At 45.2% G+C, this 26,638-nt stretch overlaps 1 protein-coding gene across 4 annotated transcripts in view; it reads right to left on the bottom strand.

Moving 5' to 3' along the window:
- Positions 1 to 26,638, bottom strand: part of PPARA (peroxisome proliferator activated receptor alpha) — a 55,092-nt gene that overhangs the window by 10,386 nt on the left and 18,068 nt on the right. For all 4 annotated transcript variants that reach the window (XM_069491104.1, XM_069491105.1, XM_069491102.1 and 1 more), the window contains exons 3-6: positions 13,973 to 14,217; positions 6,456 to 6,616; positions 4,532 to 4,670; positions 3,208 to 3,410 (exon numbers count right to left, since the gene is read on the bottom strand). In XM_069491104.1, the coding sequence (XP_069347205.1) occupies positions 3,208 to 3,410; positions 4,532 to 4,670; positions 6,456 to 6,616; positions 13,973 to 14,180 (711 nt within the window). In that variant the 5' untranslated portion in view covers positions 14,181 to 14,217. The remainder of the gene's footprint in view (positions 1 to 3,207; positions 3,411 to 4,531; positions 4,671 to 6,455; positions 6,617 to 13,972; positions 14,218 to 26,638) is intronic.

Here is a 26,638-nt window from a genome sequence, read left to right as displayed (position 1 = left end):
TGTTTTAATCTAAAGATAACTTAAGTCATAGGTGTACTACCTGACCATACACCGTCAGCAAAACTCCAAGATACGCTACAAGGGACCATCTGTCAAAAGGAGCAATTCTGTTCCAGCGTGCTGCCTGGGAGGACAGCCTATTCCAAAGATTCGGAAATGCCGAGAACAGTGTTGGATTCCTCTCTCAGAACTGATCTTAAAACCTGTGCTCAGCTGCATGTCAAAAATTAGTGTCCTTGCTTCATAATTTTTTTTTCCAAACGAGACATTTTACTCTGTTTAATCTCAACTTGCCTACCAGAGTAGCTACAAGGGACTCATGGTTTTGTCTAAAATTCAATTATATTCTCAGAAAGTAAAGATTTTCCATAACCAAAGACAAAGACTGTAAAGACTTTTAAAGAAGGTGCAGGTAGCTTCTAAAGCCAAAAGCAGCTAAGCCTGAGCAAGAGCGAGTGTGTGTGTACACACGCATGTTGGGGGCCGAGCCCTTGGCTGTGGGCCAGCAAACGTCACAAGAAAGGCACTGCCTTCATCACAGCCCCTCAGTCCGTTTCCAAGTTGCTCCTTCCAAAGTCTTTCCACGACATCCTTAACCTGACAGATCAACATAATAACTTTTTAAGATGCTGTTGAAAAGCACCTCTTTTGGAAGCCATGCTCAGGGGGGACGACTGTCCCCCCTTCCTCTCTGCTCTGCTTCCGTCCCTGTCCAATCAAGAGGCAGCGAGTTCCCCAGAGGAGCTCCGGCCCCATCGCTAAGGGCTGACCATTTGCGGCCCCACAGTCCTGAAATTTCAGGGGCTCAAATCAGTCCCAGTGTCCAGATGGAAACAGACTTTCCCCAGCCACCCCTCACCCCTGCCCTGGGCTAAAACCCACCGTTCCCCAGGGCAAGGTGCCCACCGGCCCCCTCCAGCGCCCTCCCCAGCTGCAGTGTCCTCCCTCCAGGTCCCGCCGGCTGGGGGCTTTGCTTTATCTGATCAGAAGGCTGCGAGGTGGTCTTCACAGAACAAAGGACTAGACAACCACAGAGATAAATGCAGCTCCTACTTCTAGTAAACCAGAGAGACCACTTTAAAATTCAAATCCATCCAGCCTCTGTCTTTCCGCATCAAGGCTTTGCACACTTGAGGGCCAAGTTTTGGTCGGAGCTGCGGGGCTGGCACCTGCGCTCGCCGGCAGCCTGTCTTCCTGGGATGATGGCGTGATGGCGTCTGTTTACTGGCAAATTCATCTTCCCTCTTCCCACCCCCGAACAGAAATGAAGGCAGCTGCAGGCCCCAGAGTGGGCTGCCTTCCTGAGGCTCTGTGGGGCCATGGGGAGGGCTGAGGTCGAGGGGAGCGTGTCTGGGCCGATGCTTGGTCCCCTAACGGATCTCCCACCTACCGACAGATGGGCTTGCTCCCAAAAACGTGGAAGGGATACACACAGGCTATGGTCTCCTCACAGCCACTGCAGCCACAAAACCAGAGCTCTGCGAAGGGACTCGGGCAGTGTGGCCTGCTGGTGGGCATCTCGCCGGCTCGGCCTTTTGCCAGACTGAGCGGAGGGGGTGCCTGCACCGCGTGCTACGTGCTCTGGGAAGCCAGTGGCCCAGGCGGGGAGAAAGAGGAGGCTGTACCTTCAACATCCTGAGTGCAGGACATGGATGGGACACGACCTTGGCTTGGGGCAATCGGTCTCAAATGACCAGTGACGCAACAGCCGGCCATGCCCTGCAGCTGGAGCCGGCAGTGCCCCGGCCTGGAGGCCTGTGGACAGGAGAGGACACCTGACTCTTAGCAGAGCACCAAGTTCTGTCTTTCTCCCGAAAACAGAATTGTGAACCACATCCTAGACTATTAATCTGTTACTTATTTCCTTAGGACCAAAATGCAGATTCCTGTCTGAGAGTAACCGTGTGTGAAGGGGCCTCAACTGTCCTGACCTCCTCGCTCTGGCGGAGGGGGGTGGGCTCATTCTAACAGCCCTGGGGGTCTCTGTGGGGAGACACAGAAGGACACTCCGTGGAGTCACATTCACACTAAACAGGGGTATTTTGTTAAGAGCAAAGATGACTTTTAAGTTTGCTTTAAAGTCTTAAAATCCAAGGAGAACTGTAAGATCGGGAACAGCAGTTGTGGTTACCCTAAGTCTGGGCTACGCTAACCATCTCCAGGGCAGAAACGCAAAGTGCAAAGATGACCCGTGCTCTCACCCTCGCCGTCCACAAAAAGTCTAATCGGTATGAGCTGGGCTGCCCAGCGTGGGTGTTTGCTGGAAACTTCTAAAATGTCTCAGCCTATTTAATTGGAGAATTCACCGAAGAATTAAAAGACTCAGTAAAAAAGAGGTTTGGTTTGTTCATGAAAGTAAGTAGCTTGTGAAACCCTTTATTTTCCTATGACTAAAAATCCCAGCTAGTAATTCCCAATAAGGATTGCTCTAAGCGATTCATCAGTACAAATTAAACCTGTTTCACCACGCTCATAGGAAAACGGCAAAGTGTCTGCACCAGCCCAGGGCCGTCCCCCTCTTTGAAGGTAGCCCTGAGATTCGTTCTGTAATGGAGACAAAGACTTATTTCACTGTGGGGGGCGGGGAGGGGCAGGGTGACGTAGGGCCAGGCAGGTGACCACAGGGGGCAACCTCAGTTGCCCCCGAAAAGGTCCAGAACTTTCCAAAAAGACAATAAAGTTTCTGTGAACAGATGACCCTTTCCAAGCCGTGACGTGGCCCTGCCTTCTCACTGAAGAAAAAGGAGGCAGGTGTGTGGGCTGCTGGGGTGGGAGGGAGGGGACGGGGAGGTCCAAGTGCAAGGACCAGTTTAGGATGCAGAGCACATTTTGAATGGGCCGTAAGTGGTTTTGTTTTCCAGCCTTAAAATAGGGATTTAAAAAAATGCACTTAGGAAACAACCCTAGTACTTGGTAAACTATTGACCCGTGGCTTTTTTTCTCTTGGGGTATTAATTACACAGCCATTAGAATGACTTGGTTGCTAAGACCTTTGGGGCAGGTCCAAGCAAGAAGATAGGAATTGCCGTTAAGCTACGTTTTGGTCTCAGAATGAACCGTTTCCATTTCCACTGTCTTTCGTTTGATCTTGGAATAAATATTATTTTCTCAACATTGAACACATTTCCTCAGTCACGCCCTAGACTCCAGCTGACGTGCTGCCAATGAAGCCCTTCAGACACGCCTGACCGGCGGAAAGACACCTACTGGGTTGTTGCTGGCCTTCCCCGCGAGGATGACTCGGGCCTTGACCTTGTTCATGTTAAAGTTCTTCAAGTAGGCCTCGTAAATTCTCTTGGCAAGGGACTTGAGATCCGCGGTCTCAGAGTCGTCCACGTCATGTTCACATGTGAGAATTTCTGCTTTCAGTTTTGCTTTCTCGGATCTTGGCATCCGTCCAAAGCGGATTGCTGGGTCGGGGGAAACACAACAGGAAGCAAACAGAATGAGCCGGGGGTCAGGCACCTCGGGCGGTGACCGCGTCAAAGGGGTGGGTGGGAAGTCCCCACCCGGAGTTAAACCAGGAATAAATGTACGGCAAGCTAAAATCCGTTTCTCATCACTATTCAACTTTCTAATGCGGAGACATGAAAATAAAACTCGAACTCCGTAAGTTCTAGACGTCTCAACAAGACTAAAGTCAAAGGTAACAGCACCACCCGTCCCACGAGACGGAGCGCTCGCTGCCACTCGCCACGCAGTCACCCGCTAGGGGCGAGGACGGGAAAGTGAGCTCTGGCATGAGCTTGTGGGTAAAACCTTCTCCTTTCTCCAGGAGGTAGAGATGCAACCCTTATGAACTATTTATTTTAAATATACCTTCATGTCACAATTAGCATGTTCTAAAATTAGAGTATGATCGAATAAAAGGAAGTTTATAATACGGTAAAGTGTTGGAAATGGCACGCACTTCACATGGAGGAGATGAACATTCTGTCATCTCAGTGACTTCCCGTTGGTTTTTATATTTTATATCAAAGTCCTACCATTTGAAGTTTCTAGCAATAAGTCTAAGTGCTCTGCTGAACCTCAGCTATTTGAAACTTTTATGTTCTTAGGCTACTCTGACTGCAAAGAGATCTGGAATTTAATTTTTTTTTTTTTTTTTTGAGACAGAGTTTCACTCTGTTCCCCGGGCTAGAGTCCTGTGGCGTCAGCCTACCTCACAGCAACCTCAAAATCCTGGGCTCAAGCAATCCTCCTGCCTCAGCCTCCCGAGTAGCTGGGACTACAGGCATGCACCACCATGCCCGGCTAATTTTTTTCTATATATATTTTAGTTGTCCATATAATTTCTTTCTATTTTTAGTAGAGACGGGGATCTTGCTCTTGCTCAGGCTGGTCTCAAACTCCTGAGCTCAAAGGATCCGCCTGCCTCGGCCTCCCAGAGTGCTGGGACTACAGGCGTGAGCCACCGCGTCCAGCTGAGATCTGGCATTCAATGCTGGAGCACACTCGGTCACAGAGCAGCCCGCTCCGAGGGGGTGAACCGAGGCCGTGTCTGGGAGAAGGGCTGGACCATCTTACCTACCGTTGTGTGACATCCCAACCGAAAGGCACTTGTGGAAACGACAATACTGGCACTTATTTCGATTCTTTTTCTGAATCTTGCAGCTACGATCACATTTGTCATATACCAGCTTTAGTCGAACGGTTCGCCGGAAGAAACCCTGCGAGATTAATATATGATTTATTAAAGAACGTGGACCGCTGGCAAATCAACAGTCATTGCTTTATTCTTCTTTGTGGTTCATTTATCGTCTCTTTTTAAATGAACTAAATATAGGGAAACGGTTCTGAAAAGTCTGATATAATTGGGGCAAATGGAGGATTTTAAATTTCATTACATTTAAAATGAAAAACGGTAAAATGGGGCAAAATTCAAAGTAACTCTAAAATGTCCTCATTTGACTTGGGGAGCCACAATGACGGTTTTCCAGAGAGTTGCGTAGCCCTGCCGTGGTGTGTAGGAATGAAACTTTTCCTTCTATTGTGACATTTCCATATTTGTGACTAAAAGCTTCCTAGGGATTTTTGTAAGAGCATGTTAATTTCCTCAAAGACAAGAACTATAATAAAAGGAAGCCAGCTATTTGTAAACAATTTTCTTGCTTCCTAAAAGCATCTTAAACTTTACCCAGTAAGAAACAACTTTATCAGTGAGTCCATAAAAGAACCAAAACTAAACAAAAGTAATGAAATCATGGCCCTAAGGAAAAGGCCATTTTACGAGTAGCTTTTTAAAAGGTATGTGGTCAGAAAACATGGAAGGAGTTTATTTTTGCTTTGGGTTCTTTTTCTGTCTTTGCTTTTAAATCATTCCTCCGTGTTTCTGACGTGGCAGCTCTGACAGGCCCATGGGAGAAGGGACAGCAATTGCCTGGGGACATGAGAGCAAGGCTGATACCTTCACCGGGTGTCCTCACCTAGCTTTGCAAAGCAGGATGGCTACGGGACATGTGGGATGAAAGAGGAAGGGCGCAAAGGGACAGTTCTGAAAGGCAGGACGCCTCGGCACCCTGGCAGCGCGGCCCACTGTCCCTGTGTGCACCAGGCCTCCAAGGCCAGGCCCTGGCCCGGGGCAGAACGTCAGTGTTTCAGGAGCGTGGATTGTGTAGCATACCAGGAAAGGCCGTGGCATTTTCTAAAAGTTAGTACACACTTCCAGCATGTGCAATGAAAGGGGATTTCTGATTCTAACTGAACATTCGGAGTATTAGCTCTCCCACATGCCGTGTGCAGGAAGTCCCAGGCTTGAGCATGGGAATGTGACCCTGAAAGAATGTGCTGCTCCAGGGGCCCTCAGGATGTAACAGAAGACCCTGCTCGTCACCAGGCTGGCCACACAGAAGGGCCGATCATCCGTGGGCAGCTTGCCGGACAAGGGCTTATCTTCATGCCCTCCGGCCCTGGGTCACAGCCGTGCGGGGCCCGGCTGAGCTGGCATGAGGACAAGGATACGCACAGGGTACATGGGCTCGGGCGCACAGGCTCCCACCATGCAGGAACTGCCCGGGGTTGGGAGTGGCATCGGAGAAGCCAGCACTGGCTCCAGTCCCGCACGGAGTGCTGTGGTACCCTGAGCAAGACACTCCCTCTGTGAGGGCCAGTTCCCTGCCCCGGTACATGAGAACACCTGCCCTACCTGGCCTTTGGGAAGGGTCAAGAGGTAAGTGGGTAAATGCTCTCCCCCTTGTACTCACATGAAAGGGTCACTCTTAACCTTAATGTGGCTTATTTTCTTTTAAAGAACTCTAAGTTATTTACAAAGTACAGCAGAACAATCTACCCTAGACTCTCTGAAGGCAGGAATTAATCTGTCACTTAGGTCAGTTTCTGATCTGGGACTTTCTGCAAATCTCTTTTAGTAACGACAGACATTTGCATAGAAGATAAATGTAACCATAAGTAGTAGTTGCCGGTGGGGCCACTTGCCCCGTGCCAGGTCACTCTACCTTGCAGCCTTCGCACGCATGAACTCCATAATGGTAGCCTGAGGCTTTGTCCCCACAGATACGACATTCAATGTTTAATGCTCCGCTGGGAGACTCTTCTGTGCTACCAGGGACCACAGGGCAGGTAACCGAGGAGGGACTTGAAGCTGGTGAAAGGGTATCTAGGGAAAAAAGAGGAAGATTGATGAATATTCAAAGTGTCACTATTCTATGTCTAAATGAGTCTTTGAGGACATGACTGAGCACATAAGCACGGAGCATGAGAGTCGGCAGGGGACCGTCCTGAGCCAGGCCCCTGTCTGTGGGTCACACCTCCCATGCCCTTGTGGCCAGCGTGGCGCTGGTGACCCCAAAGCTTGCACACTCTCACTGGCTCCTGCTGAGCTGACCCTTGGGCTCTGATCCGCATGTGGGCTGTCTCTCAGGTGCCTCCACCCATGGAGTTCCCCAAGCCCCCACGCTCGACATGTGCTACACCGAACACATTATTTTGTTTCAGCAAAATGGGACCAGAACACAGTGTAAAAACTCATGTGGGCAACACCAAATGCATAATCCACACAAGAAGAGAAGATAAGTTGGAATTTATGAAAACCAAAAACCTCTGCTCTGCAAAGACACTGTGAAGAAAATGAAAAGACAAGCCACAGACCAGGAGAAGATATTTGCAAAACACACGTGATAAAAGACTTGTATTCAAAATATAAAAAGAAGTCTTAAAACACAACACTACTAAAACAACTCAATTAAAAAAAATGGGCAAAAGATCCAAAAAGACACTTCAGAAAAGAAGATACACAGATGGCAAGTGAGTGTATGAAAAGATGCTCAACATCAGCTGTCATAGGGCATTGCGAATTAAACAACAAGATATCACCACACATCTACTCAAATGACTAAAATCCAAAAAAACAGACCTCACCAAATTTGATGAGGAGGACATGGAACAAAAGGAATGCTCATTCATTCCTGGTGGGAATGCAAACTGGGACAGCTACTTTGGAGGACAATCTGACAGTTTCTGACAAAGTAAAACAGTTTTCCCACATGATAGGAATTGCGCTTCTAGGTATTTATCCAACTGATCTGAAACCTTATGTCCACACAAAAGCCTACACATGAATGTTTATATGAAGCAACCAAGATGCCCTTCAATAGGCGAATGGATAAACTGTGGTTCATACAGACAATGGAACATTATTCAGTGTAAAAAGAAATAAGCTATCAAGTCATGGAAAGATACAGTGACTCTTAAATGCATATTGTTAAGGAAAAGAAGCCAGTCTGAAAGGCTACACACCATATGATTCCGAATACACAGCATTCTGGAAAAGGCAAAACTATAGTGATGGTAAAACAATCAGTCGCTGGGGTGGGTGGAGAAGGCAGAGTTGAATACTGAAGCAAAGGGGTTTTTTGAGGTGCTGAAACTATTCACATGAAAATGTAATGGTGGATACATGACACTATGCATTTGTCAAAACCCACAGAACTTTATAGTTCAGAGTGAACCTTAATGTGTGGAAATAAAACAAAAATAATTTAGGAGGTTAGAGGATTCCAGGATGGAATAAAGAATGCGAAAAACCAATCTAACTGTGTTACAAATGTATGAAACAACCTCCCTGAAGTAGGTGGGGGGAAGAGGTGCTGCCCTAAGTAACTCTGGAAATGAGTGGAGTCTGTCACACTAAAGGCAAAAGGACCTGCACGTAGGCACTGTGCCCTAGTTGATAAAGTCGTTTCCCACAGGGGTATGGGTTAACAACTCTGATACCATTAGACAGGTATGTGTATAAGGTGTATATTAAACATACATAAATTTTATGTTTAGACTTGAGTCCCATCCCCAAAATATCTTATTAGGTATATGCAAATATTCCAAAATTTGAATGAACCTGAAGTCCAAAGCACTTCTGGTTCCATGCATTTTAGATAAGGGATATTCAACCTGCAGTTCCTAGCTCATCCCATAAGGCAAGAATTAACCTGATACCAAAATAAAGAGATATTATAGGAAAACTAGAACCAATATCCCTCAAGAACATGGATGCAGAAACTCTTAACAAAATTTTAGCAAGTTAAATCTAATAATATGTAAAGATGGTAACACATTGTGACCAAGGAGGATTTATCCTAGGAATGGAAGGTTGGCTTAACCTTTGAAAATCAAACAATGTAATTTATCATATTAACACACTAAAAAAGAAGAACCATGTGTTCATTTTATTAGAGGCAGAAAAAGTACTTTACCAAATCCAACATCAATTCCCGATAAAAAGTCACAGCAAACTAGGACTAGAAGGGAACTTCCTCAACCTGATAAAAGGCACCTTAGAAAAACTGTAGCTAACCTCATACTTAATGGCAAAAGACTGAAAGCTTTTCTCCTAAGAACAAGGCAAGTATGCTTTACCACTTCTATTTAATATTGTACTGGGAGTTCTAACCAGTGTGATAATGTAAGCAAAAGAAATAAAAGATATGAGGCCGGGCACAGTGGCTCATACCTGTAATCCTAGCACTCTGGAAGGCCGAGGCGGGTGGATAGCTCGAGGTCAGGAGTTCAAGATCAGCCTGAGCAAGAGCAAGATCCCATCTCTACTAAAAAAAAATAGAAAGAAATTATCTGGCCAAATAAAAATATATATAGAAAAAATTAGCCAGGCATGGTGGCACATGCCTGTAGTCCCAGCTACTCGGGAGGCTGAGGCAGGAGGATCGCTTAAGCCAAGGAGTTTGAGGTTGCTGTGAGCTAGGCTGATGCCACGGCACTCTCTCTAGCCTGGGCAACAGAGCTAGACTCTGTCTCAAAAAAAAAAAAAAAGATAAGAAATAAAAGATATGCAACTTGGAAAGGAAGAAGAAAAACTGTCTTTGTGGCAGATGAAATAATTATCTATGTAGAAAATTCTAAATAATCTATTTAAAAAACTACTGGAACTATTAGTTTACCAAATGTGCAGGATACAAGAGTAATATCTAAAAATCAACTACATTTTTATATATACCAATGAACAATCAGAAATCAAAATGTAAAAAAAACCATTTACAATAGCCATCAAAAATATTAAAATACCTAGAGATAAATCTGACCAAAAATGTGAAAAAATAGAACACTAAAAACAACAAAATACTGCTGAGAGAAATTGAAGAAGACCTAGCTAAATGGAGAAACAACCATGTTCATGGATCAGATTCAATTTGGCAAGTTGTCAATTCTCCCCAAATTGACTACAGATTCAATGCAACCCCAATCAAAATCTCAGCAGGCTTTTTTGGTAAAATTCAACAAACTGCTTCTAAAATATACCTGGAAATGAAAAGGACCTAGGCTATCAAAAGGTCTTTGGAAGAGAAGAGTTGGAGAACTTAAGCTAGGTGACTTCAGGCCTTCTTATAAGCTACAGTAACCCGGACATTGTGGAATGGATGACAAAAGAGACAGATTAATGATGCTGAATAGAGAGCCCAAAAGACGACTTGCACCAAAGACACAAAGGCAATTCAGTGGAGACAGCAGTCTTTTTAATAAACATGCTAGAACAGTTGTAAATGCAAATTATAAAAAAGAAAAATGGAGTTTTGAACTATATACAAAAATTAACTCAATGGATCTCAGACTTAAATGTAAAACCTAAAAATATAAAACTCCTACAAGAAGTGACTTTGGATCAGGCAAAGATTTCTTAGCTATGACACAAAAAGCATGACCCATGAAAGAAAAGACATTGATAAACTGGACTTCATCAAAATTAAGAACTGTGTTTTGAAAGACACTGTTAACAGAAAGACAAACCACAGATTGGAGAAAATATTGGTAAATCACATATCCAGAATAAAGCACGTATATCCAGAATATATAAATAACTTCCAACAGTCAATGGTAAGAAAATAAACAACCCAATTAAAAACTGGGCAAAAGATTTGAACAGAAACTTCATCAAAACAGATATATGGTAAATAAGCATGTGGAAAGAGACTCAACGTCATTCGTCACGAGGGAAATTGAGGCGATACCATTACACACCTATAGAAACAGCTAAAAAGCTGATGAGGCTGTGGAGGAACTGGAACTCCCTTATGCTGCTGGTGAGGATATAAGATGGTGTAGCACTTTGGAAAAGATTTTGGCAGTTTCTTAAAAAGTTACACAAACACCTACCACATGTCCCAGCCATAACACCCATAGGCATTTACCCAAGAGAAATGAAAGCAGAGACTTGTACACGAATGTTCATAACAACATTATTTGTAATAGCCCCAAACTGGACACAACCCAAATGTTCGACAATAGGTACATGGATAAATAAACTGTGGTATGTCCATACAGGGGATTAAAAAATAACGAACTCCTGAACCACGATGCAGGGCAGAAGAATCTCGAAGGAATCCTGCTGAGTGGAAGAAGCTGGACTAGAAAGAGTGCATGCTGTATGATGCCATTTATATAAAATTGTAGGAAATACAAACTAACTGAAAGAAAGCAGATTGGGGGTTACTTGGGAGAGAGAGGGGTCCAGGGGTGGGGGGAAAAGAAATTACAAAAGAGCACAGGTAAACTTTGGGTGAAGGATGTGGTCACTATTTGATGAAGGTTTCGCAGATGAGCATGTGTGTCTGCACGTACATCAGATGTAGACTTCAAATATGCGCAGTTTATGGTACCCGGGGGGGGGGGGGGGGGGGGAGATACATTGGCCCAGTGAGCTGGCCTCACCCATCCTGCCTCCTGGGGGTCAAGTTTAAGTAAACGCATTTTATATATGGCCCTTCTATATGACAAGTTTACATAACTTTAGAAATATCACCCAAAGGATCAGATTAGATACAAAGATGAAAAATCTAATTTGCAAATACAAAATAATGTTAAATAATCTCATCTCTCAAAATTAGCCAGTAACATTAACAAGGAAAAATATGGAAGGAAGCAAAGCAAGAGCTTAAGAACTGTGAGATGATTCCAAGTGACCCAAAAGCATGAATGGAGACAGCCAGGAGAAGCTCGGGGGGAAACAAAGGTGGAGGAGCTCACACCCACCGCCCTAAAGGCCAGCGGCCGAAAATCAAGACTGTGCGTCCCGACACTTCAGTGCGGTCACTTTTTCCAGGTTCCTCTTTTTTCTCCTTGCTATAAAGTTCCTTAGAATTGGTGAAAAACAAAGTTGGGACTCTCTCTGTTCCCCAGACCCTCGCCCTCAGTGTATTTAGATGGAAGCACAGGTCAGCCGTGGAGCCGGGTCAAACATGGCCGTCAGCAGATGGGGCAGACCATGAGGCTGGTTTGCATGAAATGTTCAAGCCTCACCTGTGCCAGAACTTCTAGATGAGTTAGAAATTTGTTTTAGATTATAGTTCTTGACAATGACTTAAAAGACACTAGTTTTAGAAAAGGAACCTTGAATTAAATTAGATAGAAGATCGTGATTTCGGAACCCTCCTACTTGGGGACGAGCAGCTGGGACACAGAGCACGGCGTGAGAGGCCAGGTGTGACTCGATTCTCCTGGGGAAGGCCAGACGGGTCCCAGCGCTCCTTCCTCCCCCTCCGGGAAAGAACTTTCCAGAGGCTTCACAACCACACACCCACCCCACTCACACAAATTCTTTATTTCGGAACAATCTCTGGAGTATATCTGACCCAAAGAAAAAATCTATAAAGAAAATACGTAAAGAAAAAAATAATTTTCTGCTAACTGCTATAAATAGTCAGTAGAAGAAGATTAACTATCAAGGGCTGTGTCTATGATGGGTGAAGAAAGGACCTGTTTTGAGGGGTTGGGAGCCAGGTTTTGACCCTGGTCCCCAGAGCTTGTGATCTGCAGCACGACACGGTGTCCTGGGGCTGCCTCCTTTCCTCACTCATTAAATAAACATGGTGGTGAACTCACAATGTTGTTCTTGGGATTTGGAAACACAAGGTACATGGGTGGCTTGCACGGTGCTCAGTAGCCAATGCTGTCATTGTCACCGTCACTAACCCAGGTCTGCCACAAGGCGCCCTACCCAGGCTCTGTGAGGCACCCGACATGGAGACCCTTCCTTCCTCTCCTCCTGCTCGGGAAGCTGCCACCACCCTGTCCCCTTGGGCCTTCCCCCAAAGCTTTTCCCCTCTGTAATGTGTCATGAGAACGGGAGTCAAAACTTGAGCCGTTTGTAAAGTCTATTGAGTCACTACCAAGGCTGCTCCGTCACAAAGCTCCCTGAGTCCTCAGCGTCTCACTTGCGTCACCCAAGTCCTGATTTACTAAGTTGAGGACACTGTTGCCTTTTACGAGCCCTGTTCGTGCTAAGATGCAAAGAACACAGGTTTGGAGCCAGCTGAGAGGGGAGGGTCCAGTCCAGGCACCATCGCTAGCTGTGGGAACCAGGGCAGGTGACTTCATTTCTCTGAGTTTATCTCTATACAGTCATGTGCTGGCAATGGCATTTCAGTCAACCATCACGATCCCCGAGACTGTAGTACTGTGTTTGTGCTGTGCCTTTTACTGATTGGACATGTTTAGACACACAAATGTTTACTGTTGTGTTAACGGCTGTCTATGGTATGCAGTAGGCACATGCTATACAGGGGTGTCACCCAGGAGCGGTGGCCTAGGTGTGTAGCAGGCTGTGCCATCTGGGGCTGTGTACGTGCACTCTGCGATGTTTGCACAACAAGGGAATCGCCTAGCGACACATTTTTCAGAACTTGTCCCTGTCACTAAGCGACACACGACTGTAATACCCACATATCCCCCGCCCAGAGTCATCACACGGCTCCATATCTTTTTACAAACACAATCTGGAGAGAATCAGAGTCCCCGTGAGACCTCCCCACTCCCACCTCCCTCTCTCCGGAGGTGCCTGAGACCTTAAGGTCGGGATGCGCTTTGCGGTATGTGTGTGGCAGTGCCCACGGATGACACAGTGTTCAGCAGTTGAGGTTTTACATGAACTGAACATACTGAATACATCCCTAAGCTTGTTTATTTTCATTCAACGTTGCTTTCTAGATGGGCTCGTGTTGATACACGTAGAGCCAGTTCATTCTTTTAAATGACTATGAAGTAGTGCACTGTGCGAGCCGGCCATGATGTATCCGTTTCCCTTCAGTGAATGATCAGCTTGTTCCTGCTCTTCACTACTGCAAACAGCGCTTCAATGCAGACCCTTGTGCGCGCCTCCTTTGAAACAATGTCTCACTATTTCCCCTGGGCTTGCTGGGGTTTGGAGTCCAGGCACTTTCGACTGCTCTACATAACACGCATTTCAGGCATTACTTGGCTTGTACATAGCTTCTGTGAGCAGGCTAACTATCAGAAGCAACATACACTTTATTTCTTTTTTATTTACTTTTTTTCCGCCCCACCCCTCTGCGAGATATACTTTAATAGCTTCCAGATCCCAACAGCACTGGACGTGACGTCCAAAGGTTTCTTTGTAAAAAGGTGTGACTTCTTTTCCAGCTAAAGAGAACAATTTTCTCTGAGGAGAAGATATTTCTAAATCAAGTGTTCGAGGAGACAGCACACTTACCCGTGATAACAGATCCATCCGATCCCGGACCGCTTCCTAGATACTGGTATTCGGTAAAACTAAAGCTTCCAGAACTGTCCTCACCAATGGACTGAGAAATCTCCTGGATGGTTCCCATTTCCTGTAGGAACTCTTCAGACAACGGGCTCTCCAGATCATCAGCCTTGAGTGGGGACAGGGGACAGAGCGGGCTCTCTGTGTCCACCATCCTGCCTAGGCAGCGCGGTCACGCCGCGGCGCTCCAGCTGCCGGGAGGGAAGAGAAGTCATTGGTAAAACTGATCGATAAGAACATGTATTTGCTTTTTAAACATGAAACACCATTTATCATTGAGGATATACCTGAACTCAGAACCTACGCAGTATATTGTTGAGCATCTTTTCCAGGCTTGACCCGTGATAGGCACACTGAGAAAGGGAAAAATCTTTAGGCAATGAAATGTTTAAGGAGCCAAAGCTTGTCAAGCCAAGAATCATTCATTCCCTCCCGATCGCACGCTATGCGCTGAGCTCAGGCCACTGTGTTGGAGGTGTGGACAAGAACAGACTCCCTGCTCTCACGGAGTCTCCCTTCTGCGGGGCACACGGATGTGGGATGTGGGGCATGTAAACAAACACACGTGTGGAATGTCTGGTGGTGACAAGATGACGCAGGACACAGTGGACAGGGAAGGCCTCACTGCCTAGGGGCAGGAGAGACCTCGGGGAATGAGGGAGCGAGCTGTGTAGCTATCTTGGGGGAGAATGTTTCAGCAAAGAGAACACTGTACACAAAGGCCCCAGGGCTGAAATGTGCTAGGACACCCTAGGAACAGCAAGGGGGCCCGTGTGGCTCAGGCTGAGGGTGTGGGGAGCCTTTAGCACATGTGCCAGGTACGTGTCACTCTTGTCTGTTCTCCCTGTGCCCACAGAGGTGACTCACGTAGGCAGTCCTCGAAAATGATTGTATAGTAACAAATAATTTGTGGCGTTAAAAAAAATCTAAGTATCTAAATCCCAGACAGTGTCAGGCCATTTCAACTAACAAACGAAAGAACGTACTTCTCACGGTCATGGTGACAAAACTGCAGCTCTTCCTGCATTAGTCTGCATCGCGATCTTGCTCAGACACCGTAAACCACTCCCTGCAACCTCCAGGCAAAGCCCAGTCTCCTCGGCACACCACGCTGGCCCTTCAGGACGTGTCCCCACCTGATCATGCACATGTCACCGTCCTACTTTCCCCCTGGGGATCCAGCCGCACCGAGTCTTGCCTCTGCCCAGGGGCACCTGCCTGAACTGTCCTCCCCAGCGCTGCCTTCTCAAGGCCGACGGGGCGACATTTAGCTTTTGGAACCGTTTTCCCATCTGAGGGCGGTCACTGCTCACAGCACTGGGAGGGTCACAGGAGGTGTGTGCTGCACCTGCTGTCACACTGCAACCACAGGACGCCAGACTCCCCAGATGGAGGGATGAACACTTTCCAAAGCAAATATTCATCCATTAAATGCACTCATATAAAAACGTTTTCACATTTCGGGTTTCCTTAATGTAGATAACAGTGTCAAATGCAAAGGGGACGGGATGTTTTGGCTTCCTCTGGAAATGAAAAGTAGGTAAAATACACACATCTTTTTGAAATTCACATCTCGTGCTTGGAATTATGATAATAAATAATCATAGCTGCCAACAACACAGAGAAATACAAGAGAATGGTTTTTAGCCTTTCGTAGGGCTTAGAAGACTTTCTCTCTCAACAGTCTCTGGGTGGAAGTCAGGCTGTGCATCTGTGTGGTGTCCTATCGTGCTTCTGTCCTGCATCTGGAGGAAGAGTCCTGCAATCGGCCAGCAAGGTGACGGGGTGAGCATTACTTAAAATAGTTTCACTATGAACAAAAAATACCAATCCCGCAGTCACCAGCTCTCTATTAACCACAAAGTTCCTCCTAGCAGAAAGCAACATCCGGGCAGAGGCCTGTCATGGGTGGAGCTGCGGCCACCTCCCCTTCCACGATCACCATCTCAGCACTGCGAGGGAAAATGCAGGGGGACAACAGTCCGATTCCCGCAAGTACCCTTTCTCTGAGCCAGGTGCCCCAGACTAATATAACAATGTTAGCATCCTTGTCATCACATTCAGGGAGTTAAAAAGTTTTGAAATATTATCATTTTACTTTTTAGTTACTTTGAAAGAACACCTGAGATTTACTTAGAGAAACCTTGGTCTTGCCACTAACGACGAGTTAAACATGATCAAATCCCGATATGGGGTGGGGCAGGGCACACACTGGCCCTTTCTTGCTTCCAGCAGGAGCAGATGAGGAGCAGTTCCCGTCGAAGGTGCCCCCCAGACAGCAGAGGCTGCACGGGCCCCCCTACCTGCACGGCCTGCTGGCACACTCTGACATCGGGCCTCTCCCCCGTCGCTGTAGCTTCTGCTCAGGAGCAGAAATATCATGGGGAAGCCCCCAAAGCTTTGTCTAAAGCCCACATCACACTGCCGTTGCCCAGCTCACTGAGAGCAGCAAACCGGGCCAGCCAGTTCCCATGTCCTGCGCCCCAAATGCTCCGGAGGGATTAAGCGGTACAACAAATGATCCTTTGGTTCAGGGACTCCTAATCTGGTCCAAGACCATCCGAACAGTGCTTAATTAGGTCTTCAGTTTCGTAGCTCAGGTGGAGTCTCTTGTAAGTTGAGAGATGAGGGAAGGATGAATTGGGGCGTGCTCAGAAAAAGTAGCGCCTCTGCCCCCAGTCCTGGCAACAATGAGGTTCTGCGACACCCTCATTCCTCCCTTACTGTTGAGGTTCCTAAATCCACTTCTCTTTCCCACCCGATTTCAATGTTGGAGCTGCATCTTGTATATCACAAGCTCCAACTACCGAAATTCTATTTTTAGGTCTTAGTAATTGAACATTTATCAACCAAAATACTCTTTTGAGAACTACATAGCAGAGTATATAAAAACTATAGAACATTCAAAAAGAAACAGACAAACAGAAGTAGACACTGCATTCAATTACTACTGCCTATGTCACCTGCACGCAGGGCAGGCGGAGGCCTGGGAAGGATGCTAACATCAATCGATAACCGGGAACACCAAGGTGTCTTCAGTATCACGACTCACCAAAGCATGACAATTTGGAAGACTAGGCAAAAATGAGTGCTTCATGGTGTGACAAGCTCTTACTTCGTGAAGCCCATTCTCCTCCGGATTCTCACCGCGCCTCGGGCCCAATTCTGCTGTAGCCCTGAGGATACGTGGTAACTTCTTAGTGCCTGTCCTTCCCCCTCCCACTAGACCACGTGTTCGTGAGGCCGGCGAATGCATTTCCCTAATCTTTGCATCCGTACTTTCAGCACAATCCCTGCAAAGTAGCAGGTGTTCGGCATCTGACACTCAGCGCAGAAGGCGCACTCAGGAATGTCTCCACGAGCAACCAGGTGACGGTCCGTGAGAACTCACCTGGGCTCTGTGCCCGCAGCCACAGCTTGCCGTCCCTCACCCAGGTCACCCAGACGGCAGCGCGGCACACAGCGTATGCAACGACAACACAAACCGAGTGGGGATCTGGAACACAAGCCAAAGGGCTTCTGTGTGTTGGGAAAGTGACCAGACATCTGCAGAGTTACGATCCCGGGGCTGGGAACAGCCCCCAAGAGGAGCCCAGACCACCGAGGTGGGTGGGTCATCGGTCTCTCCCTCCCCGGGGGCAACAGGCCAGGGCTTGGCATGCGTTGCTTTGTAGTGAGAATGAAGAAATGTCGCCATTTGACTGACTACAAGAAGGCAGAGGGGACCCCAGGGGGGCTCCCCGGGGCAGCTACCCGGCCTTACCCACCCCTGCACCCTAGGTGATTCCCAGCAGGCCCTTCATAAGCACTTTCTGAAATTACATATCAAACAGCAGGTACCCCGATCCCGTCCCAGCTATCAAAATCTCTTTATCTGCTATGTGACCAGATATCCAAGAAAAAGAACAAATGGAATCGGGCTTGAGTTTCCACACGCAGAACTTACATTTGACACAAAAATGTGCAGATCGTTGCCAATGTTAGACTTCTACTTTTCTACTGCTATCTGTCTGTACAACCCGCCCTGCATTAGCATATTGAAAGACCCCTCAGATTATCGCTTAATTGCTTGATAACACAGAAATCTATTTACAACTTCCTTTGTTAGATTACATCTGATAAGACGTCAGGACTGGCGTAAAGGCCAAGGTGGAAGGGCGTCCTCTCGAAGGAGCCACACCGCAGTGGCGACAGCCATCAGATACAAGTTCCACCAATTCTAATTCACGACCTTGTCAGGTGCTTTACGTTTTTTTAATATTATATTTAATATTTAGAAGTCTTTTAGCTCAATGTGTTGGGCTAAGATTTAAAATAACATTTCAGAATAAACAAACAAGAAGCTAAAAAGCCCTCTGTACCTTCACCCCGAAGCAGTTCACAGAAATGGCTTAATCATTACCTCCTGCACAATGATTAACGCGCCAACAGAGTAGGTGCAGAAAATGCCCACGGAAACACAGTTAGGACAGAGGGGAAAAGAGCAGAACATAAAAGTGGTAGAGAAACCATGTATGTTGATGAATTAAATCAAAGGCATCAGTCGGGCGCCGTGGCTCACTCCTATAATCCTAGCACGCTGGAGGCAGAGGAGGGAGGATCACTTGAGCTCAGGAGTTTGAGACCAGCCTGAGCAAGAGCGAGACCCCGTCTCTACCAAAAATAGAAAAAATTAGCTGGGTGTCATGGGGTACCTGTAGTCCCAGCTACAAGGCAGGGGGATCACTTGAGCCCAGGAGTTTGAGGTTCCAGTGAGCTACGACAACACCACCGCACTCCACCCAGGGCAACAGAGCAAAACCATGTCTCGGAAAAAAAAAAAATCGAAGGCATCCTACAGAGTTTGCATGTCACCTAGGTTTACTTAGAGACATCTAGATCTTTCTCAACAATGCCTAAGGCATTAAACTCAAAATTGTGTAATCAAAAGAATTTGGCATGTAAGGGAGAGCGACAAGCCCAGTGTGCACAAGAGTGGCCGTGAGCTCCTATGCCTACCTGTAAACATGCAAAAGGAATGCTCCGGACCATTTCCAAGAAAAACTCCCTCTGGGCTTGACACAAAGTTCCCACAATATGACAGTATTCACTACTTCGATTTCAAACCCAGCACCTCTTTTTAATTTTCTGAATGTTTGTAGTTACTGTTTGTAAATATAATCTCACCTTTACGGATGGTGTCACCCAAATAACGAAAGAAAAGCTGCAAGTTTGGACAAGTTTTGTGCCCACTGCTGAGAAGCCTGTCACCAGAAGCAAAAGTCCACTGACGTGGAACTTGCGTTTACCTCTTGGGAGCTGTGATCCAACACAGGACGGAAGGTTGGACCTAAATATACTATATTTTTTCTTATTCGTGCATATCTATGATAAATTTTAATGTATAAATTAGCTATAGTAAGAGATAAACGACAACAACAATAAAATAGAATAATTATGACATACACTGTAATAAAAGGGTCTCTCCCGCCCAGAGCATCTTAGTCCTGCGCTGCGGGTGACGGAACCACAGGTGTGGAAAGTGCAAGCGAGGGGAAGGGGCATCCACTGTCACGCAGTTGTCAAGGTCGTGGCACTGCATCCCCAGAGAATGGGATGTGCATCCCCCCTAGATGCTGCAGCTGCCAAGAGCCCCCACGAGGTGAGCACCGTCAACATCGCCCTTACTCCTCAGGGAGGAGGGAGGGGAGTACCTTCCACGTCCGAGGGATGGGGTTTAAAGCTGAACTCGGCTCCCCACCTCCTGTGACTCTGCACGCCCAACCCTGCTCCTGCCTCGGCCTTCCGGACCTTGGGTAACTGGCAGAGCACGGTACGTCCCAGGCGCCCCGGCTCCTGCCCGGCTGCCAGGTGCTGGCATCAGCTCCTCATCTCCCGCAGTCCTCCTGCCTCCCAGAGGTGTCCTGTCCTCTTCTTGGGACAGCCCCGTGAGGAGTGTTGCTGCTTCTAGGCTTGTTTCCTTTGAGTCTGGATTCCGCCCAGCCACCAAGACAGTCCCAGTGCAAATCTTATCACGTCACACTCCTGCTTAGCAGTCTTCTGTGGCTCCCTACTGCTTTCGAGGTGAAGTGCAAAGTCCTGAACGTGGTGACTGGTACTGCTGACCTTGTCTACTCCTGCAGGTCACTTCTTGCTGCTTCCCCGTATGGTGGGTCAAAAATGGTCACAAACGGTGGAAGGAAAACGACTTTGAACCCATGACTGCATACGCAGGGAAACCATCAGCCAGGTGGGAGGGTGGCAGTGTGGCGACTGTGTCTCTGAGACTAGAATCTCTCCCTCCACGATACTTGGTGCTTCTCTCCTGTCGGGGTAATTCTTGGTGAACACGGTTTTTTATGAAGCTGTAGAATTTAACTCCTGATACCTTTTCTAGACATCTCACTTGCAGTGGAGTGTTACCAGTTGCTTGTGTTTTATTTGCACTACATTATTATAGTATTACAGACCTGGCAGCCCAGCTGCAGCACCTAGCCACCACCAGCCACTTCTCAGACACAACCTGCTACAAATTAGGGAGGGGGAGGAGGGGGAGGGGGAGGAGAGGGAGGAGGAGGAAGAGGAGGAGGGGGAGGGGGAGGAGAGAGGAGGAGGAGGAAGAGGAGGACGGGGGCTGCTAACACTCTCTGAGCCCTTATCATGTGCCAAGCACACACCTGACCCCACGAGGCAGGCACTACTATGATGTTCACTTCCCAGGTACATAGAGGTTGGAACATGCCCAGGGCCACGGGACGGGGGTGGGGCAGGCTTTGGGCCCCAGGCAGCCAGCCTCTAGTGTCTGTTCCCAACTGCCCGGCTGCTGCGACCCTCGGTCTGACAGTCATGTACCCGCCCGGTGCTGACGTTTCCCAGCCTTCACATCCGATAGTCGTTAACTTCTGAATTACCCATGAGTTGTTTTTCCTTCCCAGTTTTATCAACATTGAGTAGATGCTCCACTGAATGGATATAATTTTGTTGGAGTCTTTAGTGAAGTTTAGAAAGACGGGAACAAACAGTGTCACTCGAATTTGCCCTTTGAACCAGGAAGCGAGTTCCCACCAGCACTTCGATCTTGGGCTCCCAGCCTCCAGAACTGTGGGGAATCAATTTCTGTTGTTTATACACCTAGTTTATAGTATTTTGTTATAGCAGCCTGAATGGACTAAGACACCAGCCAACAACGGCAGAATAGACTTTGCTCCCCCACGAGCCCATGAAACAGTCACCAAGACAGCAAATATACTGGGCCATTAAACAAACCTCAACAAATTAAAAAGAATTTAAATCTAAGACCATACAGAGTGCATGTTATAATCACGATGGAGCCAAACTAGAAATTAATAACAGAAAAACAATAGGACAATCTATAAATGTTTTAAAATTAAGCAATACACTTCAAAATGATGCATGGGTCAACAAGAAATCTCACAGAAAATTAAAAAATACATGGAAGTAAATGAAAATAAAAATATAACATATCTAAAAATGTAGGCTACAGCAAGGGCAATGCTTAGAGAGAAATTTATATCACTAAATGTTTGTAGTAGAAAAGATGAAAGTTCTCAAAACAATAATCTAAATTCCTATACCAAGAAACTAAAAAAATAACAAAATAAACCCAAAACAAGCAGAAGGAAGGAAATAATAAAGATAAGAGCCAGCAATCAATGAAACTGAAATCAAGAAAACAACAGAGAAAAATCAATGAAACAAAAAGCTAGTTCTTTGAAAAAAATCAACAAAATTGATAAATCTTCAGCTAGACTGACAAAAATAAAAAGAGACAAGATATAAATCACCAATATCAGGGATAAAATGGCATAGCACTACAGATCCTGCAACCAGTAAAAGGATAACAGGAAAATATACAAACAATTTTAGGCTCATGAATTTGAAAAATAAAAAGAACAAGATCAATTCCTCAGAAGCCACAGACTACCAGAACTTAGCCAAGATGAAGTGAACAATCTCAATAGCCCTCTAACCATTTAAAAATCGAAACTGTGATTTAAAGTCTCTTGAAAAAGAATTTTCCAGGCCCAGCTGGTTTCACTGGAGAATTCTACCAAACATCTAAAGAAGAAATAACACCACACCAGTTTTATATAATCTCTTCCCAAAAAACAGAAGAGGAGGAAATACTTTGCCAATTTATTTTCACAAAGGTAATATTTCTCTGATATCAAAACCAGACAAAGCCAGTATGAAATAGAAAAATTATAGACTAATATTGCTCATGAGCTCAGACATAAAAGTATTCAGCAAAATATTAGCAAATCAAATCCAACAATGTCTGAAAAGAATTATACACCATGACCAAGCAGGATTCATTCCAGGTATGCAAGGCTGGTTTAACATTCGAAAAAAAATCAATCAATGTAATCCACCATATCAGCAGGGTAAAGAAGAAAAATCATGTGATTATATTAATTGATACAGAAAATGTATTTGACAAACTATGACACCCACTCACGATAAAAACTCTAAGCAAGTTCGGAGAACATCTGTCTCAACTTGAAAAAGAACATCTACAAAAACCTACAGCTAACCTTACAGTCAGTGAAGAAAGTCTGAATGTTTTCTCGCTAAGACAGGAGCAAGGGCAAGGACGTCCACTTTCACGACTCTAAGTGCTGGAATTTCTAGCTACTATAATAAGGCAGGAAAAAGGAATGAAAGGCATATAGATGGTAAGAAAGAGATAAAACACTCTCTTTATTTGCAGATATCACAAAAGTCCCTAGGAATCTACAAAAACTCTCTTGGAAGTAATAAATGAATACAGCAAGGTTTCAAGACCAACATACAAAAATAAATTGCATTTCTATCTCCTAGCAATAAATATGTGGAAATAAAAGTTGAAACAATAATGTCATTTGTAATCACTCTAAAGAAAATGAAATACTTAGGTATTCAGTACCTAACAAAACATATACAGGATGTACATGCTGTAAATTACAAAATGTTCATGAAAAAAATCATAGAAGACCTACATAAAGAAGACACATACCATGTTCATGGATTGGAAAACTCAACATAATAAAAATGTTAATTCTCTCCAAATTGATCTATAGGTTTAGTGTAATTCTTATCAAAATCCCGGCTATAATTTTTATAGACATAGACAGGTTTACCCTTAAATTTATACAGAAAAGCACATGCCCTATAAGTGCTAAAACAATCATGAAAAGAAATATAATGTGGGAGGAATCACTTAACTTAATATTAAAACCTACTCTGTAATCAAGACAGTGTGGTGCTGGTGAAGGGACAGACACATACATCATTGGTACAGACTAGTAAACCCTGAAACAGACTCACAAAAATATGCCCGACTGACTTCGGACAAAGGTGCAAAATTCCATTAAGGAATGATAGCCTTTTCGACAAATTATGCAAATGGACATCCATGGAGGGGAAAAAACTTCAACCTACGTCTCATATCTTAAAGAATTAATTCCAAATGGATCATGGACTTAAATGTCTGACAAAAGACAAGTATTTCAAATACACAAGAACTTTCAAAACTGAACAATAAAAAAATCAAACAATCCAATTAAAAAATAGGCAAAAGACATGAAGAGACATTATGCCCAAGAGGATGTACAAATGGTGAATAAGCACATGAACGATGTTTAACATCAGCAGCCACTAGGGAAATGCAGGCTAGGGAAATGCAAGCTAAAACCACAATGAGATATCACACACGCCTATCAGAATGGCTAAAATAGAAAATAATGACAACACCAAATGCTCATGAGTATGCAGACGGACAGGACCATTCACACATTACTGGGGGAGGGATGTAAAATGGTGCAGCAACTCTGGAAAACAGGCCAGCAGGTTTTATAAAACTAAACATACAACTACCATATGACCCAGAAAGTACACTCTTGGGCATTTATCCACATGAAATGAAACTGCTGTTCACACAAAAGCCTGTACACATGCCAAAAGAACCAGAAAGAAGAAAACAAATAAATTGGACATCAAAATTTTAAATTTTGTGCTATAAATACTACCACCAAGAAAGTGAAAAGAGAACCCACAAAATGCAAATCATATCTCTGATAAGAGACTTGTGCCCAGGAAGTATAAACATCTCGGTTTGAAAATGGGCAAAGGATTTGAATAGACATTTCTCCAAAGAAGAGATATAAGTGGACAATAACCACACGAAAAGGCGTTAAGTGTCATGAGTCATTAGGGAAATGCAAATCAAAACCACAATGAAAAAAAAAAAACCACAGTGAGATACCACTTTACACACATTGTAATGGGTATAATTAAAAAGATAGACAATAATAAGTGTTGGCAAAGACGTGGAGCAGTTGGAACCCTCAGACGTTGCCAGTGGGAATGATGTAGTCTGTTGGAAAACAGTTTGGCAGTTCCTCAAAAAGTTAAACCTAGAGTTACCATCTGACCCAGTAATTCCACTCCTAGGGAAATAAAAACATACATCCAGATGACAACTTGTATGTGAATGTTCATAGCAGAATTATTCATAATGACCAAAAAGTTAAAACCAATGTCCACCACCGACAAAGGGATAAATGAAATGTAGTACGTCCACACAACGGAATATTTTTGGCAATTAAAAAAAATCAATCCTGACATACGCTACACCATGGATGACCCTTGAAAACATCATGCTAAGTGAAAGATGGTAGTCACAAAAGACCACATATTGTGTGACTGCATTTATATGAAATGTCCAGGATAGGCAAATTATAGAGACAAGAGGTAGAGGAGTGGTTGTCCGGGGCTGGAGGAAGGGAGGGAAGAGAGCTGGAAGGAAAGGGCAGAGATTACTAATGGGCATGGGGTTTCTTTTAGAGGCGATGAAAATGTTCTAAAATTGTGGTGATAGTTATACAATCCTGTGAGCATACCAAAAACTATGGAATTGTACATTTTAAATCAATGTTGTATGGTATGCTAATTACATTTCAGTAGAACTATTTAAAACAGCACAAAACGGAAAATCAGAAAACATGTACACAAATGTTCACAGCACCTTTATTCCTAACAACCCAAACTGGAAACAGCCTAGATGTCGTCTAGTGGGTGGGCGGCTAAACAAGTTGCGGTGCCTCCACACCACAGAATACTACTCCACCATAAATATGAGGAACAAGCTGTTGACACACCAGCAACTTCGATGAATTTCATGGGAATTACACAGCGAGAAAAACACCAACCCCGAAGGTTACACACCGTATGATGCATTAGGTAACGTTCTTGAATGACAAAATGATAGAAATGGAGAACAGATTAATGGTTGGGAAAGCTTCAGAGGAGTGGGGGATGGGGCAAAAGTGAGTGTGGCTATGAAAGGGCGACATGAGGGATCAGCGGGTGACGGAATGTTCCGCCTCTTGACTGTGTTGGTGCTGATATCTTGCACCGACTCTCGCTCTGCGAGCCCTTACCCTTGGGGGAAACCGGGTAGAGAGCACTGGGAACCTCCCCGTATTATTTCCTACAACTGCATGTGAATCTACAATTATCTCAACATTTTTTACAAAATTAATTTTTACAAGTACCAAGAGGGAGGTAAATTCGTGACATTTTAGGACTAGGTGATCTGTTACTCGTGTTTTCGGATCTGCGGCTTTCAAGATCCAGACATGGGAATAAACGTAGCTAGAACACATCATGTAGAAACTGTCTTTTTTATTTAGTTGTTTGCTTTCTAACTTTTTATTTGGAAGTAACTTTGCTTACAGAAAAGTTGAACACAAAACAACAGTGCAGAGAACACTAGCTGGTGATGAACATTTTACACTTTCTCTTTGTCATCTCTTCCTTCCCTTCCAGGCATGCGTTTACAGACAGATGTATGTGTACGCAGATGTATGCACGTGTAGACATATATGTGTGCATGTACTTGAGGGGACGTTGCATACATCATGGCCCATCCCCCTAAACACTGAACTGCGTGTTTGCTAAGAATAGCGATGTGCTGGTACCTGCCACGGGGCGCGTAACTTCAGTAGATTTTACAGAGACACAACACTTTAATCTGTGATTCATATTCAAATTTTGTCAGTGGACCCAATCATGTCCTTGATGGTATTTTTTTCCCTCCAGCACAGGATGCAGTCTAGGGTTAGATATTGCATTTTGTTGTCATTTCTCTTTTGATCTGAAACACTGCCACAGCTTTTGACTTTTACGATAGTAACATTTTTAAGGAATATCGTTTCCAGCTCCCCTGGCCTTGTTACATAGCACGCAGGAGCTGCTTTAACGGCTACTTAGTGACTTATGTTGCAGCAGGCGTCTGCACAGGAGAATCCACACTTGAGAACTCGCAGCTCCAGGTTCCCCACGTCCCGGCTGGCTCCTGAGCAGGCTCCCAGCCTCCCCAGCAACCTGCCTGCCCTCGGCTCTGCCCGCTGCCAGCTGGAAATGTGCACAAGGCTTTTGCAGCTAGAGGTTCCCAGGGCCGCATGGCTTCAATCCCCCATTCAACACAACCAGAGAAAACCAGAAACACAATTATTCTGTAAATCCCTACGTAAGAGAGTAAAAAGAACAGCCACACCGTCTACCTGGTAACACTGATTTTAAGCAGCTCAACATAATTCAAACATTTAGCGAAAGCTGGTAACAATAAAC

Source organism: Eulemur rufifrons, chromosome 16 (assembly GCF_041146395.1).
Source record: "Eulemur rufifrons isolate Redbay chromosome 16, OSU_ERuf_1, whole genome shotgun sequence".
Classification (NCBI taxonomy): Eukaryota; Metazoa; Chordata; class Mammalia; order Primates; family Lemuridae; genus Eulemur; species Eulemur rufifrons.
Note: the sequence above shows the minus strand (reverse complement) of the source record. Positions and strands in the feature narration are given on the sequence as shown.